Source organism: Salmo trutta, chromosome 22, assembly GCF_901001165.1.
Source record: "Salmo trutta chromosome 22, fSalTru1.1, whole genome shotgun sequence".
NCBI lineage: Eukaryota > Metazoa > Chordata > Actinopteri > Salmoniformes > Salmonidae > Salmo > Salmo trutta.
In genome coordinates, this window is record NC_042978.1 from 34,438,604 (window position 1) to 34,454,401 (window position 15,798).

The 15,798-nt window shown below is 42.7% G+C and overlaps 1 protein-coding gene across 5 annotated transcripts in view; it reads right to left on the reverse strand.

Moving 5' to 3' along the window:
• trappc8 (trafficking protein particle complex subunit 8) overlaps nt 1–15,589 on the reverse strand; it is a 105,883-nt gene extending 90,294 nt beyond the window's left edge. For 3 of the 5 annotated variants that reach the window (XM_029707787.1, XM_029707789.1, XM_029707788.1), the window contains exons 1-5: nt 15,283–15,589; nt 11,515–11,727; nt 9,530–9,613; nt 5,123–5,212; nt 3,004–3,178 (exon numbers count right to left, since the gene is read on the reverse strand). In XM_029707787.1, the coding sequence (XP_029563647.1) occupies nt 3,004–3,178; nt 5,123–5,212; nt 9,530–9,613; nt 11,515–11,727; nt 15,283–15,439 (719 nt within the window). In that variant the 5' untranslated portion in view covers nt 15,440–15,589. The remainder of the gene's footprint in view (nt 1–3,003; nt 3,179–5,122; nt 5,213–9,529; nt 9,614–11,514; nt 11,728–15,282) is intronic. The other 2 variants (XM_029707786.1, XM_029707785.1) reach the window with 1 other exon arrangement.
• Between the last annotated feature and the right edge of the window lie 209 nt (nt 15,590–15,798).

Below are 15,798 nucleotides of genomic sequence, written 5' to 3' on the forward strand. Positions count from 1 at the left end.
AAACACAAAAGAACTGTCAATCTCCCTCGGCCTGGGGCTCCATGCAAGATCTCACCTCGTGGAGTTGCAATAATCATGAGAACGGTGAAGAATCAGCCCAGAACTACACGGGAGGATCTTGTCAATGATCTCAAGGCAGCTGGGACCATAGTCACCAAGAAAACAATTGGTAACACACTACACCTTGAAGGACTGAAGCGCCCGCAAGGTCCCCCTGCTCAAAAAAGCACATATACATGCCCGTCTGAAGTTTGCCAATGAACATCTGAATGATTCAGAGGACAACTGGGTGAAAGTGTTGTGGTCAGATGAGACCAAAATGGAGCTCTTTGGCATCAACTCAACTCGCCGTGTTTGGAGGAGGAGGAATGCTGCCTATGACCCCAAGAACACCATCCCCACAGTCAAACATGGAGGTGGAAACATTACGCTTTGGGGGTGTTTTTCTACAACCCTGAGAGGGGACAGGACAACTTCACCGCATCAAAAGGGACGATGGACGGGGCCATGTACCGTCAAATCTTGGGTGAGAACCTCCTTCCCTCAGCCAAGGCATTGAAAATGGGTCGTGGATGGGTATTCCAGCATGACAATGACCCAAAACACACAGACAAGGCAACAAAGGACTGGCTCAAGAAGAAGCACATTAAGGTCCTGGAGTGGCCTAGCCAGTCTCCAGACCTTAATCCCATAGAAAATCTGTGGAGGGAGCTGAAGGTTCGAGTTGCCAAACGTCAGCCTCGAAACCTTAATGACTTGGAGAAGATCTGCAAAGAGGAGTGGGACAAAATCCCTCCTGAGATGTGTGCAAACCTGGTGGACAACTACAAGAAACGTCTGACCTCTGTGATTGCCAACAAGGGTTTTGCCACCAAGTACTAAGTCATGTTTGGCAGAGGGGTCAAATACTCATTTCCCTCATTAAAATGCAAATCATTTTATAACATTTTTGACATGCGTTTTTCTGGATTTTTTTGTTGTTATTCTGTCTCTCACTGTTCAAATACACCTACCATTAAAAATATAGACTGATAATTTGTTTGTCAGTTGGCAAACGTACAAAATCAGCAGGGGATCAAATACACTGCTCAAAAAAATAAAGGGAACACTTAAACAACACAATGTAACTCCAAGTCAATCACACTTCTGTGAAATCAAACTGTCCACTTAGGAAGCAACACTGATTGACAATAAATTTCACATGCTGTTGTGCAAATGGAATAGACAACAGGTGGAAATTATAGGCAATTAGCAAGACACCCCCAATAAAGGAGTGGTTCTGCAGGTGGTGACCACAGACCACTTCTCAGTTCCTATGCTTCCTGGCTGATGTTTTGGTCACTTTTGAATGCTGGCGGTGCTTTCACTCTAGTGGTAGCATGAGACGGAGTCTACAACCCACACAAGTGGCTCAGGTAGTGCAGCTCATTCAGGATGGCACATCAATGCGAGCTGTGGCAAGAAGGTTTGCTGTGTCTGTCAGCGTAGTGTCCAGAGCATGTAGGCGCTACCAGGAGACAGGCCAGTACATCAGAAGACGTGGAGGAGGCCGTAGGAGGGCAACAACCCAGCAGCAGGACCGCTACCTCCGCTTTTGTGCAAGGAAGAGCAGGAGGAGCACTGCCAGAGCCCTGCAAAATGACCTCCAGCAGGCCACAAATGTGCATGTGTCTGCTCAAACGGTCAGAAACAGACTCCATGAGGGTGATGGGTCAGTCATGTTGTGGGGTGGCATTTATTTGGGGAGCCGCACAGCCCTCCATGTGCTCGCCAGAGGTAGCCTGACTGCCATTAGGTACCGAGATGAGATCCTCAGACCCCTTGTGAGACCATATGCTGGTGCGGTTGGCCCTGGGTTCCTCCTAATGCAAGACAATGCTAGACCTCATGTGGCTGGAGTGTGTCAGCAGTTCCTGCAAGAGGAAGGCATTGATGCTATGGACTGGCCCGCCCGTTCCCCAGACCTGAATCTAATTGAGCACATCTGGGACATCATGTCTCGCTCCATCCACCAACGCCACGTTGCACCACAGACTGTCCAGGAGTTGGCGGATGCTTTAGTCCAGGTCTGGGAGGAGATCCCTCAGGAGACCATCCGCCACCTCATCAGGAGCATGCCCAGGCGTTGTACGGAGGTCATACAGGCACGTGGAGGCCACACACACTACTGAGCCTCATTTTGACTTGTTTTAAGGACATTACATCAAAGTTGGATCAGCCTGTAGTGTGGTTTTCCACTTTAATTTTGAGTGTGACTCCAAATCCAGACCTCCATGGGTTGATAAATTGGATATCCATTGATTATTTTTGTGTGATTTTGTTGTCAGCACATTTAACTATGTAAAGAAAAAAGTATTTAATAAGATTATTTCTTTCATTCAGATCTAGGATGTTTTATTTTAGTGTTCCCTTTATTTTTTTGAGCAGTGTACTTTTTTCCCCTCACTGTACGTATGGAGACAGATCTATAGTCCCTCCCCCCAATAGTCATTTTTGAAACGTATGAATGGACGGAGACGAATCCATAGACTCAGAGAGAGAATTAAAAAATAAAGGCTACTACTACTTAACCAGTAAACAGCATCCGGCCATATTTTTAAAACCAGTTAAATAAAATCAAATGATTTACATCCCGCCATAATTTTATTATAAAAATACATTCTCAATCCACATTAATCATCCCTTGGTTCGTTCATGTATCAAGGTTATGCTAATAGTGAGGTTTTAATTGAAGGTCGTGTACTGGTAAAAATAAAAGGAATACATAACTGTCGATGGGGAACAGAATCAACACCCTCCTCTTTACTGCTTTTGGTCTAATGATGCAGAGGGCCACACACACACACACAGGAGTTTGCCGAGGTCAATGGATTAAAGAGAAGAGCTGAGGTCATAGACTTGGCTGTCTAAGAGTGTGTGTGTATGTGTGTGAGAGAGAGCGCGAGAGAGCGAGAGAGAGAGCGCGAGAGAGCGCGAGAGAGAGCGCGTGTGTCTATTGCCCACCTCTGTTCGTCCCCCTGGCTCATGTCGTGCAGGAGGACGTAGTATTTCAGTGTGTTGGGGATGAACCACTTGGGGTTGGTGTACTCTCCATTGTGCTGGATCCTGTGCTGCTCCTGAGACAGCTTGAGGAACTGCTCCACTGGTACAGCCTCACTGGACGACACCACCAACAGACCTGCAGGAGCACCAGTCAAGGAACCACAACCAGAGAGAAGTGGGGGAGAGAGAGCAGCAAAAGGAGAAGAGAATGAGTAGGGAGGGTGGGGGGAGAGGATGAATTTAGAGAAGGGGAAATAGCTGGAGAGTGACAAACTGAAAAATTATAATGCCCTTTTAGTGTAAGAGCTGTTTGAAAAGACCGTCTTTGATTTGATATTGAGATACAAAAGCTGCATTTGACCTTTAAAGATAGTTCTGAGATTTGTGCAGTAGGCTATAGGCTCAACGCATTATCACTGACCCCTTGACTTTTCCCACATTTTGTTATGTTACAACCTGATTCTAAAATTGATTAAATCGTTCCGTCCCGTCCCCCCCCAATCTACACACAATACCCCATAACGATAAAGCAAAAACAGTTTTTTTGAAATTTTTGCAGAACTTCACTAGGACATTTACATAAGTATTCAGACCCTTTCAGTGTACCTTGCTGAAGCACCTTTAGCAGCGATTACAGCCTCGAGTCTTGTTGGTTATGACGCTACACGCTTGGCACACCTGTATTTGGGGAGTTTCTACCATTCTTCTCTACAGATCCTCTCAAGCTCTGTCAGGTTGGATGGGGAGCATCGTGCACAGCTATTTTCAGGTCTCTCCGAAGATGTTAGATAAGGTTCAATTCCAGACTCTGCCTGGGCCACTCAAGGACATTCAGAGACTTGTCCAGAAGCCATTCCTGCATTGTATTGGCTGTGTGCTTAGGGTCGATGTCCTGTTGGAAGTCCTTAGCGCTCTGGAGCAGGTTTTCATCAAGGATCTCCATACTTTGCTCCGTTCAGCTTTCCCTCAATCCAGACTAGTCTCCCAGTCCCTGCCGCTGAAAAACATTCCCACAGCATGATGCTACCACCACCACCATGATTCTCTGTAGGGATGGTGCCAGGTTTCCTCCAGACATGACCCTTGGCATTCAGGCCAAAGAGTTCAATCTTGGTTTCATCAGACCAGAGAATCTTGTTTCTCATGGTCTGAGTCCTTTTGGAAAACTCCATGCGGGCTGTCATGTGCCTTTTACTGATGAGTGGCTTCAATCTGGCAACTCTACCATAAAGGTCTGATTGGTGGAGTGCTGCAGAGATGATTGTCCTTCTCCCATCTCCACAGAGGAACTCCGGAGCTCTATCAGAGTGACCATCGAGTTCTTGGTCTCCTCCCTGACCAAGGCCCATCTCCCCCGATTGCTAAGTTTGGCAGGGCAGCCAGCTCTAGGAAGAGTCTTGGCTGTTCCAAACTCCTTCCATTTAATAATGATGGAGGACACTGTGTTCTTGGGGACCTTCAATGCTGCAGACACTTCCCCAGATCTGTCCATCGACACAATCCTGTCTCGGAGCTCTACGGACAATTCCTTCGACCTCATGGCTTGGTTTTTGCTCTGACATGCACTGCAAACTGTGGGACCCTATATAGACAGGTGTGTGCCTTTCCAAATCATGTCCAATCAATTGAATTTACCACAGGTGGACTACAATAAAGTTGTAGAAACATCTCAAGGACGATCAATGGAAACAGGAAACACCTGAGCTCAATTTCGAGTCTCATAGCAAAGGGTCTAAATACTTATGTAAATAAGGTATTTCTGTTTATAAGATTTAATAAGTCTGCAAAAATGTCTAAAAACCTGTTTTCGCTTCGTCAGTATTGTGTAAATTGATGAGGATTTGTTTTAATTGAATCCATTTTAGAATAAGGCTGTAACGTAACAAAATGTGGAAAAGGGGAAGGGGTCTGAATACTTTCCGAATGCACTGTATATGATCACACTGGTAATATATCATTTGTTGTAATAAAAAAATAAACAGTCAGGTACTTAATTGTTACCTAAAAATGATTTGATTTTGAGATTTGATTTATCATGATCATAGTGTTTATTGTAGTATGTTGAAGCAGAGAAGGATACAGGCGAGGTAGTGGTTGAGGAACTCATGGTCAGAGGCAGGCATGGACTGGAGGAAGCTCTCCCTGTACGCCTCAAACCAGGGAGTCGTGGCTGGAGAGAGGACAACAACAAAATGAGAGCAAGAACATCACTCTAACCTGACCTCCATGCAACACAACCCTGAGAGGGTGGAGCTGCACAGAGACCAACTGAAGTCTACACCCAGGGGCGCTGCTGAGAGGTCTATACACACCCAGCTCAACCAGACAGGGGAGGCTGGGAAGTGACACACACACACACACTGATTTCTGAAGGGTCTGATTGTGTAGCTGCAACAAATGATACTCAGGGAGAGAAATAAATGAATGATTAGCCAGATGAAAGAGGAAGGATTTTACCAGCACTCAATTCTTCTTTTATCCTAAACCCCATTGAGATGCAGAGAGCATCTTGCTGCTCATTGCAGACTATATTTGTCATCAAGAGATACACCCAGTATTGTCAGAAGAACAACCAGCGTCAGGCAGTAACATTGACAGGACAATGAGGATCAAAGCAAGTGTAGACACCTACGTATGAGAGTGAGGAAATAGTGTTGTCTGCATACTGACTCAGGTACTATCAGAACTCGTCCAATAAGAAGCGCTCGTGATCTTTAAAAGGTGTGCCCTAATGAATACATCCCGGTAATTCCACCATCTCTGGTTCTCTCCCTCTTCACATTCATCACAACACAAACACAGCAGGCTGTGTGTTTGGACTAGATCAACTGATAAGTGAACTGTACAGAGCTGCCGGTGTCTTGCTCCATGTGTGGAAGCCAAAACCGACAGACCCACGTATATTTTTGGACAGAGAACAGCTCTACACGTCAGCTCTACAAAAATATAGGCCTAAATAAATAGCACAGCAAGAAGCAACAATCAAATCAAAAGAGACCATTGAATCTCAGATTCAATCTGACTATGGATGGAGAAAGTTTAAACCAAGACTGCCAGTAAAACAATAATAATTTGGTTATATAGCAGTACATTTACTATAGTAGAACACAGGCACAAAAGCACAATGAGGAAGATGAACCTATAAACCTCTGGGCACGGCTCCAGTCCATTTTCCAAAAGATTAGGCAGCAAGACATTTACATGAATCATTGTATGGCAGAAAAATAATGAGAAAGGGAATCTAAAGCCACCAGAGGTCAGTCTAGTGTTGCACGGTATACACCCAAACTTCAGTACTTTTTCGATACTAGAACATGAAAAACGGTTTGGTACCAGAATTTCTGTTACTTTAGCTACATCTGTCAAATGTGTCTCACGTCATAACAATTGAGAGGATCGAGTCTGTCTTGTAATTTGTCTGAATCTTTTCAAGGGGACAGTAGCTTGCCAGGCTGCACTAATGCATACAGCACAAGCTTTTGAAAAGCAAGCAAAATATCATAGACCATAGTTCTAAAACAACAAAAAAACATTTTTACAAATGACATTTGCAATGTAACTGTTATTATTCTACTAAGTTTGAATTATTTTTGAGTGACAATGAACATATATATATATTTTTTAAACCTTTATTTAACTAGGCAAGTCAGTTAAGAATCATTCTTATTTTCAATGACGGCCTAGGAACAGTGGGTTAACTGCCTTGTTCAGGGGCAGAACGACAGATTTTTACTTTGTCAGCTCGGGGATTTGATCTTGCAACTTTTCAGTTACAAGTCCAACGCTCTAAACACAAGGCTACCTGCCTATATTCAGCATGACATTTACGTGAGCATTATAATATGATTACACAAGACAAAAATCATGTGAAATGCACTCATAAACTTGACAGCAATATATGTAGACTACTTTGCGTTAGTCTGGGCTTGCTACTAGTAGTCACTAGCCAGCCAGCAGCCCTGGGCGGAGAATTGCACCCTGGGAAGTGAAATGTACTATGCTGTGTAAATTCCATTGTATTTCTATTGCGTGTAGACTATTACAATATAGAAGCTTCAGAAAGTAGCTTCAAAGTGTTTGTTGTTTTGTAACTATTAATTTAATACATTAAAATATTTAGCTGTAATGAATCCTAGGTCTAAAGAATGTCCTTTGACCCAATATTATGGTCATAGATGAGAAAATTAACCCTGATATGTATCAAATTATATTTCAAAACAGTTTTTGTAAAATAATTTTGTATGCCCTGAGTCTCATACATGTTTTTGCATAATTAAAATTTTTGATATTCTTGTTATTTAATATGGTGTATGATCTTTTTTTTTTTACTGAATATAGAATATATTCTATTTATTCTACTAGTTATCAACATATTGTTCAACATTTAAAAAAATTAAGCCCAGTGGTTATTCTGTGACTTCAGCTAATATGTTTTCTTTTTTTGTTGCCATGGTATCATTCCAGTATCGTTTTGGTATTATGATACTAAACCAGATATCGAAGTATAAAATATGTAAAAAATAATGATCTGCATATCGAGACAACACCAGGTCCGTTTTTGAAAAATGTCGAGACAAAGGCCTAAATAAACATTCATTTGAAAAGTCAAAACAAGCATAACTCGCACTTAATTGTTAGTGTCCACTGTTCTGCACAATTCATTTAGTGCCATATACACTGCTCAAAAAAATTAAGGGAACACTAAAATAACACATCCTAGATCTGAATGAATGAAATAATCTTATTAAATACTTTTTTCTTTACATAGTTGAATGTGCTGACAACAAAATCACAAAAATAAATCAATGGAAATCCAATTTATCAACCCATGGAGGTCTGGATTTGGAGTCACACTCAAAATTAAAGTGGAAAACCACACTACAGGCTGATCCAACTTTGATGTAATGTCCTTAAAACAAGTCAAAATGAGGCTCAGTAGTGTGTGGCCTCCATGTGCCTGTATGACCTCCCTACAACGCCTGGGCATGCTCCTGATGAGGTGGCGGATGGTCTCCTGAGGGATCTCCTCCCAGACCTGGACTAAAGCATCCGCCAACTCCTGGACAGTCTGTGGTGCAACGTGGCGTTGGTGGATGGAGTGAGACATGATGTCCCAGATGTGCTCAATTGGATTCAGGTCTGGGGAACGGGCGGGCCATGACAGACCCACCACCCTCATGGAGTCTGTTTCTGACCGTTTGAGCAGACACATGCACATTTGTGGCCTGCTGGAGGTCATTTTGCAGGGCTCTGGCAGTGCTCCTCCTGCTCCTCCTTGCACAAAGGCGGAGGTAGCGGTCCTGCTGCTGGGTTGTTGCCCTCCTACGGCCTCCTCCACGTCTCCTGATGTACTGGCCTGTCTCCTGGTAGCGCCTACATGCTCTGGACACTACGCTGACAGACACAGCAAACCTTCTTGCCACAGCTCGCATTGATGTGCCATCCTGGATGAGCTGCACTACCTGGGCCACTTGTGTGGGTTGTGGACTCCGTCTCATGCTACCACTAGAGTGAAAGCACCGCCAGCATTCAAAAGTGACCAAAACGTCAGCCAGGAAGCATAGGAACTGAGAAGTGGTCTGTGGTCACCACCTGCAGAACCACTCCTTTATTGGGGGTGTCTTGCTAATTGCCTATAATTTCCACCTGTTGTCTATTCCATTTGCACAACAGCATGTGAAATGTATTGTCAATCAGTGTTGCTTCCTAAGTGGACAGTTTGATTTCACAGAAATGTGATTGACTTGGAGTTACATTGTGTTGTTTAAGTGTTCCCTTTATTTTTTTGAGCAGTGTATGTACTAAGGCAAATTAGCCAAACCTGAAATTAGTCATTGAATGATTGGTTGTTACTTTTATTAGCGTAGTTTGTACCATGTTTACAAACAAGCAAACCTTATGTCACCCATAATCATTTCCTATCCCTTACTTTTCAGAGAGGACCGCAGGTTAAAGCTGATTAAGAGAGAACAGAAGGACACAGGAGTTATATGTTACTAATGCTCATACATAGGTTTAAAATACTATTTGAAACCATTTCAAATACATTAGCTGTGCTTGATTGAGCTTGCCTGGCACAATGGAACCAATATACCAACCAAAGATAGGCCAGTTTCAATTATAAAAATGGAGGATGTTAGGAGAGAAGGACAGTCTGCAACAGCTATGCTACGGAGAGAAAGAAGAACGGAGAGAGGGATAGCTGGGCCTTCCCTGTAGCTCAGTTGGTAGAGCATGGCGTTTGCAATGCCAGGGTTGTGGGTTCGATTCCCACGGGGGGCCAGCACAGAAAAAAAATGTAAAAAAATGTATGAAATTGTATGAAATGTATGCATTCACTACTGTAAGTCGCTCTGGATAAGAGCGTCTGCTAAATGACTAAAATGTAAAATGTCTGTAAAGGGAAAGAAGAGAGAGGGGGAGAGGTAGGGCCACCCCCTACATAGATATTGTGAGGTTATGTCGGGTGAGGCGAGAGTACAGGTACCTGTATAATGCTTGGAGGTGCTGAGTTCCTTTAGTGTGTCCCTCCAGTCACTGTACCAGGGGACGCTAGCTTTAACAGAGCAATCTGACGGGGGGGGAAGAGAGTCAGTGATTAGCGTTAGCAACATCCCATTACCTGTACAAGATCTCCCACTGATGTTTACCATTCATAGCTCATCCACAGTACCAATATCATAGATAGTATATATCAAATTGTAGCTAGTTGACCACTGTAGGGAAAACCAGAAGTATATGAGACTGTGCTGCTGGAGAGGGTCATTCTCACAACCATGGCTTCCACTTTGACCTACAAATGTGACCTATAGATAGCTTGGAAAAAAGGTTAGACCAAATCATAAGCTTAGCTTCCAGTTTAGCTTCCAACAAAACAGTGAAGACATAACATACAATTTCTATGCTCCATTCATAGGTCAAAGGGAGAAATAGGAGAGCCATAGTTGGGTTGACTTAACTGTAGGTTAGGGTTAGAGGAGGCTGTTTGATCCAAGCAAGGTCCACTAACAGTATGGGAGCAATAGAGTGGATTGGAGAGGTTTGTGGATGTGGACCAGCAGGGGGAAACACACGCTTGATAGTCACCACAAAGTCGCTGCACTGCTACCCAAAGGTCATTCCTTGTGAAAATGGAACAGGAATCTCCATTAACTTTCCAGAAATTTGTCTAGGCTGTATTCATATAACGAACCAGGTTTTCATCCAACATTTCTGTGAGCAAAGTACATGCTGGATAAAAAATAAAAAAAGTTTAAAACATTATGACATCCCTGATGGAAACAGCAAATGTTGTTAAACTTTACAAATGTCCACAAAACAAAATACGCTAGACAAGGTGGGATCTTTTCTTGTTGGTAAAATTAATTATGCAAGAAATGGAGTTGTTAACTCTTACGTGCAAATATTGAATATAACAACCATCATATCAAAGTAAACATGGAGTCACGCGATGACATGTGTGGCTCTCCAACTACGACTCGGAAAAGCATGCAGTTTATTAGGCTACAGATGAAATAAGCTATGATTAACTTCACAGAGTGGTGAAAATGCAAGGTGATGAGCTTGATGCTCCTTTGTAATAAATATCAAGGGTCTTATTCTGGTGGTATGATGATCAATGCTTGGCTGCCAATTGACAATTAAAAATAATTTAACTCCTTTGTCCATAATATCATCATGTAGGCTATACCCACACTGCATCTGCGAGCTGTTGGCTTGAACCACGTGCCTATACCAGAGTTGGCATATGTGTTAAAACCATCAGTAGATTTGAAAATGAGATGGAAACCCACTTAACTTGTTCTGGTTTTTTTCTCGATACATGGGAATTTAACTACAAAAGTTATTTTTATGTGCACTGTCACCTCACACAGCCTTTTATCTGCAACAAGTCAATTTGATGGAAACACATACCTGGTGGGAAAATGTGCATATTGTTTTTATGCAGATTTGTGAATATCCGCATGAAAATCTGTCGCCAATTGGATGGAAACCTAGCTATACACACTGAAAAATAATATGTCCTGCAAAAAGCATTTGAGCTAAATGTCAGGTAACTAAAAGTGTTTAGGGATATTTCTGTTCCACTGTCAAACGGCCTGACCTGTAACGTTGTAGGTTAGAGGACAGAGGTTGAAGTAGGCTCTTACCCAAGGGTCGTCCAGGTCAATAAAAGAGAACATAAAACGAGAGAAGTTCATAAATTACAAAATGAGCAAAAGAAACGAATAAGCAAATCACTCCCATATTGCAATATGTTTGCTGTTATTGTCTGTCTGGATTTTTTATTTTTTTTTATAAATCCCTCCAGTCATGCCTCGAGTGTGCTGCCATCTGCAGGACAGTCTATGAAACTACAGGACAAGTCTCACATTCATCACCAATAAACACTACATTCCTACAACTCATTAAACACTCCATCCTTTATCCATGTCACGCTCATCCCCTTCTTTCTCTGTCCAAATTACTCACCACTAATATTAAGGTCATAGTCTCCGGCGGTGATGACATTGGCCACACCCCCCTCTGCTGGTTGGCACGCCGACACCACCTCGCTGAGCAGCCGTCGCTGGGCGGGGCCATGTACGCCAGAGGTGGGAACAGACGGGCGTGTCACCACGTTGTTGACACTGATGCGAAGGTTCTTCACCACCTGCACCTGGTTGTTAGGGTCCCTCATGTGACCTATTGAGAGACCCGTATGGGACAAGATTAGGCTACATACACACAATCATACATCATATGTCTTTGAGCTGGACATGAGAAAATATAGGCTATTCAGATGTCACCAATAAACCACATGAGAGTGTTGATTGAAGTGTGCATCTCCTTTTTCCTTTCAGATACACAGTCAAAGGAAGAAAATAATAAAAAAATTTAACAAAAGTGGGGGATGACGCTAAACGTGTGAAGAGACGTGGATGTGAGACTAAATTAAGGTTGTACAAAACACCCAACTACTTTTGACTACTGCATGAAGGATCCACAGAAACAGCGTCCTTACAACTTCATGCAGTAAGAACATTATCATGAAGCAGCATGTTTGGACAGCCCGGACATCGAAGCATACACTCACATTCAAACGGTCATGTAGCCTAACTTTTATGGCACTTCTCATTTTTTACATAGCGAAGAGAAGGGTTTTGTGTCCCCCTCTAAGTCTGTCTGGCCTGTCAACAATTTGGAAACATTCCTACAGAAATTAGATTATATTTGACTGAAAAGCAGGCACACACATACACACCACTGAAAAGCTAATTCTCTGTAAGAAATTTGCGAGAATGCCACAACCTGTTTGCGGGAGTAACATCACTAATTCAAGGAATTTCCCCCAGAATACACACATCAACACCAGCTCAGCAGCTACTAAATTGTTAGTCTATTGTTGTTCTACAGGTAGCGGTGACAACCGTGCTGTAATGTAGGGCTGACTGACCCTCTGGGGAGACAGGTGCAGGAGGACAATAGGAAACCCCTAGTCCAACTCCTCTTCTCTTGAGCAGAATATGTAAGCTATGCATTCCACAAATCTAATGTAAATGGTGTCTTGTGTCTCGATGAGAGGCGGTTATTTTTATTTATTTATTATTTTACCTATGGGCAGTGCCTTAGACCGCTGCGCCACTCGGGAGGCCCGAAAGGGGTAATTATAAGACAACCAGGGTAATTACAGGTCAGTGAATGTAATGGATGTGACTTTATCATAGCCTGATGATTAAAACCCAGTCTTGTTTATTCCAAAACATAGTTTTCCAATTTCACATGAGCCATAGCAAAAAGAAACATGGTAGCTATGGATATCGGTTGGAAACTACATAGCTAACTAGCTAGCTAGCTTGCATAAAGACTTAGGTAGCCAGGACATTTCATTGTCAGACCATGAGTAACCTGGCATTTTAAATGCCAGTGGTAAACTAGCACTAAGCCGAATTACTAATACAAGTACAGTTGAAGTCGGAAGATTACATACACCTTAGCCAAATACATTTGAACTCAGTTTCACAATTCCTGACATTTAATCCAAGTAAAAATTCCCTGTCTTAGGTCAGTTAGGATCACCACTTTATTTTAAGAATGTGAAACGTCAGAATAATAGTAGAGAATGATTTACTTCTTTCATCACATTCCCAGTGGGTCAGAAGTTTACATACACTCAATTAGTATTTGGTAGCATTGCCTTTAAATGTTTAACTTGGGTCAAACATTTCAGGTAGCCTTCCACAGTAAGTTGGGTGAATTTTGGCCCATTCCTCCTGACAGAGCAGGTGAAACTGAGTCAGGTTTGTAGGCCTCCTTGCTCGCACACGCTTTTTAAGTTCTGCCCAAACTTTCTATAGGATTGAGGTCAGGGCTTTGTGGTGGCCACTCCAACTTTGTTGTCCTTAAGCCATTTTGCCACAACTTTGGAAGTATGCTTGGGGTCATTGTCCATTTGGAAGACCCATTTGCAACCAAGCTTTAACTTCCTGACTGATGTCTTGAGATGTTGCATCAATATATCCACATAATTTTCCTCCTCATGATGCCATATATTTTGTGAAGTGCACCAGTCTCTCCTGCAGCAAAGCACCCCCACAACATGATGCTGCCACCCCCGTGCTTCACGGTTGGGATGGTGCTCGTCGGCATGCAAGCCTCCCCCTTTTTCCTCCAAACATAACGATGGTCTTTATGGCCAAACAGTTCTATATTGGTTTCATCAGACCTGAGGACATTTCTCCAAAAAGTACGATCTTTGTCCCCATGTGCAGTTGCAAACCGTAGTCTGGCTTTTTTATGGCTGTTTTGGAGCAGTGGCTCCTTCCTTGCTGAGCGGCCTTTCAGGTTATGTCGATATAGGACTAGTTTTACTGTGGATATAGATACTTTTGTACCCATTTCCTACAGCATCTTCATAAGGTCCTTTGCTGTTGTTCTGGGATTGATTTGCACTTTTTGCACCAAAGTATGTTCATCTCTAGGAGACAGAACGCGTCTCCTTCCTGAGCAGTATGACGGCTGCCTGGTCCCATGGTGTTTATACTTGCGTACTATTGTTTGTACAGATGAACGTGGTACCTTCAGGCGTTTGGAAATTACTCCCAAAGATGAACCAGACTTTTGGTCTACAATTGTTTTTCTGAGGTCTTGGCTGATTTCTTTTGATTTTTCCATGATGGCAAGCAAAGAGGCACTGAGTTTGAAGGTAGGCCTTGAAATACATCCACAGTTATACCTCCAATTGACTCAAATTATGTCAATTAGCCTATCAGAAGCTTCTAAAGCCATGACATAATTTTCTGGAATTGTCCAAGCTGTTTATAGGCACAGTCAACTTAGTGTATGTAAAGTCCTAACCTACTGGAATTGTGATACAGTGAATTATAAGTGAAATAATCTGTGAAACAATTGTTGGAAAAATGACTTGTGTCATGCACAAAGTAGATGTCCTCACCGACTTGCCAAAACTATTGTTTGTTAACAAGAAATTTGTGGAGTGGTTGAAAAACGAGTTTTAATGACTCCAATCAAAATATGTAAACTTCCGACTTCAACTGTAGCTGCTTAATCCAAGTTCAACTGAATGGCCATCTCTGTCTCAGACTCCATCTTCCTCCTGTTAGCGTATACTATGTAAAATATGGTCGGGCGTTGTTCAGTCAGTGACACTGTCCCACAAGATGACTGGCTGTTAGCTGGCTAAGTACCTTTGAAATTGGCTAAGATAGAAAGCAGACAGTCTACTTTGAAGTTGCAGCTAAACAACTTAGTATGACAGGCGAAGCTTAACTCCCACGTCCCTGCCAGCCCCACTTAACGTTAGTCTAGCTGAGCCTCTTCCCAGCCCTTTGACACCAGAAAGCCTAATTTGCTAACGGCATTAGCTGCAAAGACACCCAAGACGGTTGCAGACGTACGACAATGGCGGACATATCGTGTCCTATCGGGTGACACATTGAAGAAACAAGACAAAGGCCTCTGTTTCAGCACCACATCTGCTACTGGTTAACCATTCCTGTCACTTGACTTGACTGCCAAGGTGACGGCAGTAGCTGTGGAGTGTAGCTAGCTAGTTAGTGTTGCTAACGTTAGCAAGCTTAGCTGGCTAGGATAACATGTTACGTTAATGATAAGTAGCTTAGCTAACAACTGTGGACATAAAACACACAAATGTCGCAAAAGCTTGATTTTAGATTCCCCTTGTGTAGTGTGGAAGTTCTAGCATGAAAACTTCAAGTTGTTGTGTATCAAAGCCCTCACCTTCGGAGGTTAACCGGCAGAAAGGTCTTAACAGCTCCGAGAAATTAAGGTTGTTTTTACGAGTCACTTTTTCCGCATCTTCGCTGCACAGGACAGCCACCATCGGAACAAACGAGTCCTGGATAAACTCCTGCACAGACTGTACGCACTGAGCCATTGTGGTCTGCTTGAGAGGCCCAGACTACGAAATTGTATTTCTCTCTGGATTTAGATAGTGAAAAGCTATCCGCTTCTGAGTTGAAAACAACTCCCCTACTGACAGTGCAAGGCAGCCATGTTGAATTCTACAGTTGCCTGATTCGCTTCGGTCGTGACTAGTTACCACAGCCACAAAGTCATAAACTCCGCCTATTTTTAAAATGTCTCTTTGTTATTTAACAAACTACTAACATTATGCGTAACTCTAACCTTAAATGAAGACAAAAATAAATACAATTAAATGCATTTTTACGATATAGCAAAATGTGACTTTGTGTCTATGCTATTTAGTGGAAACCATTCGCTTCTGAGAAATGT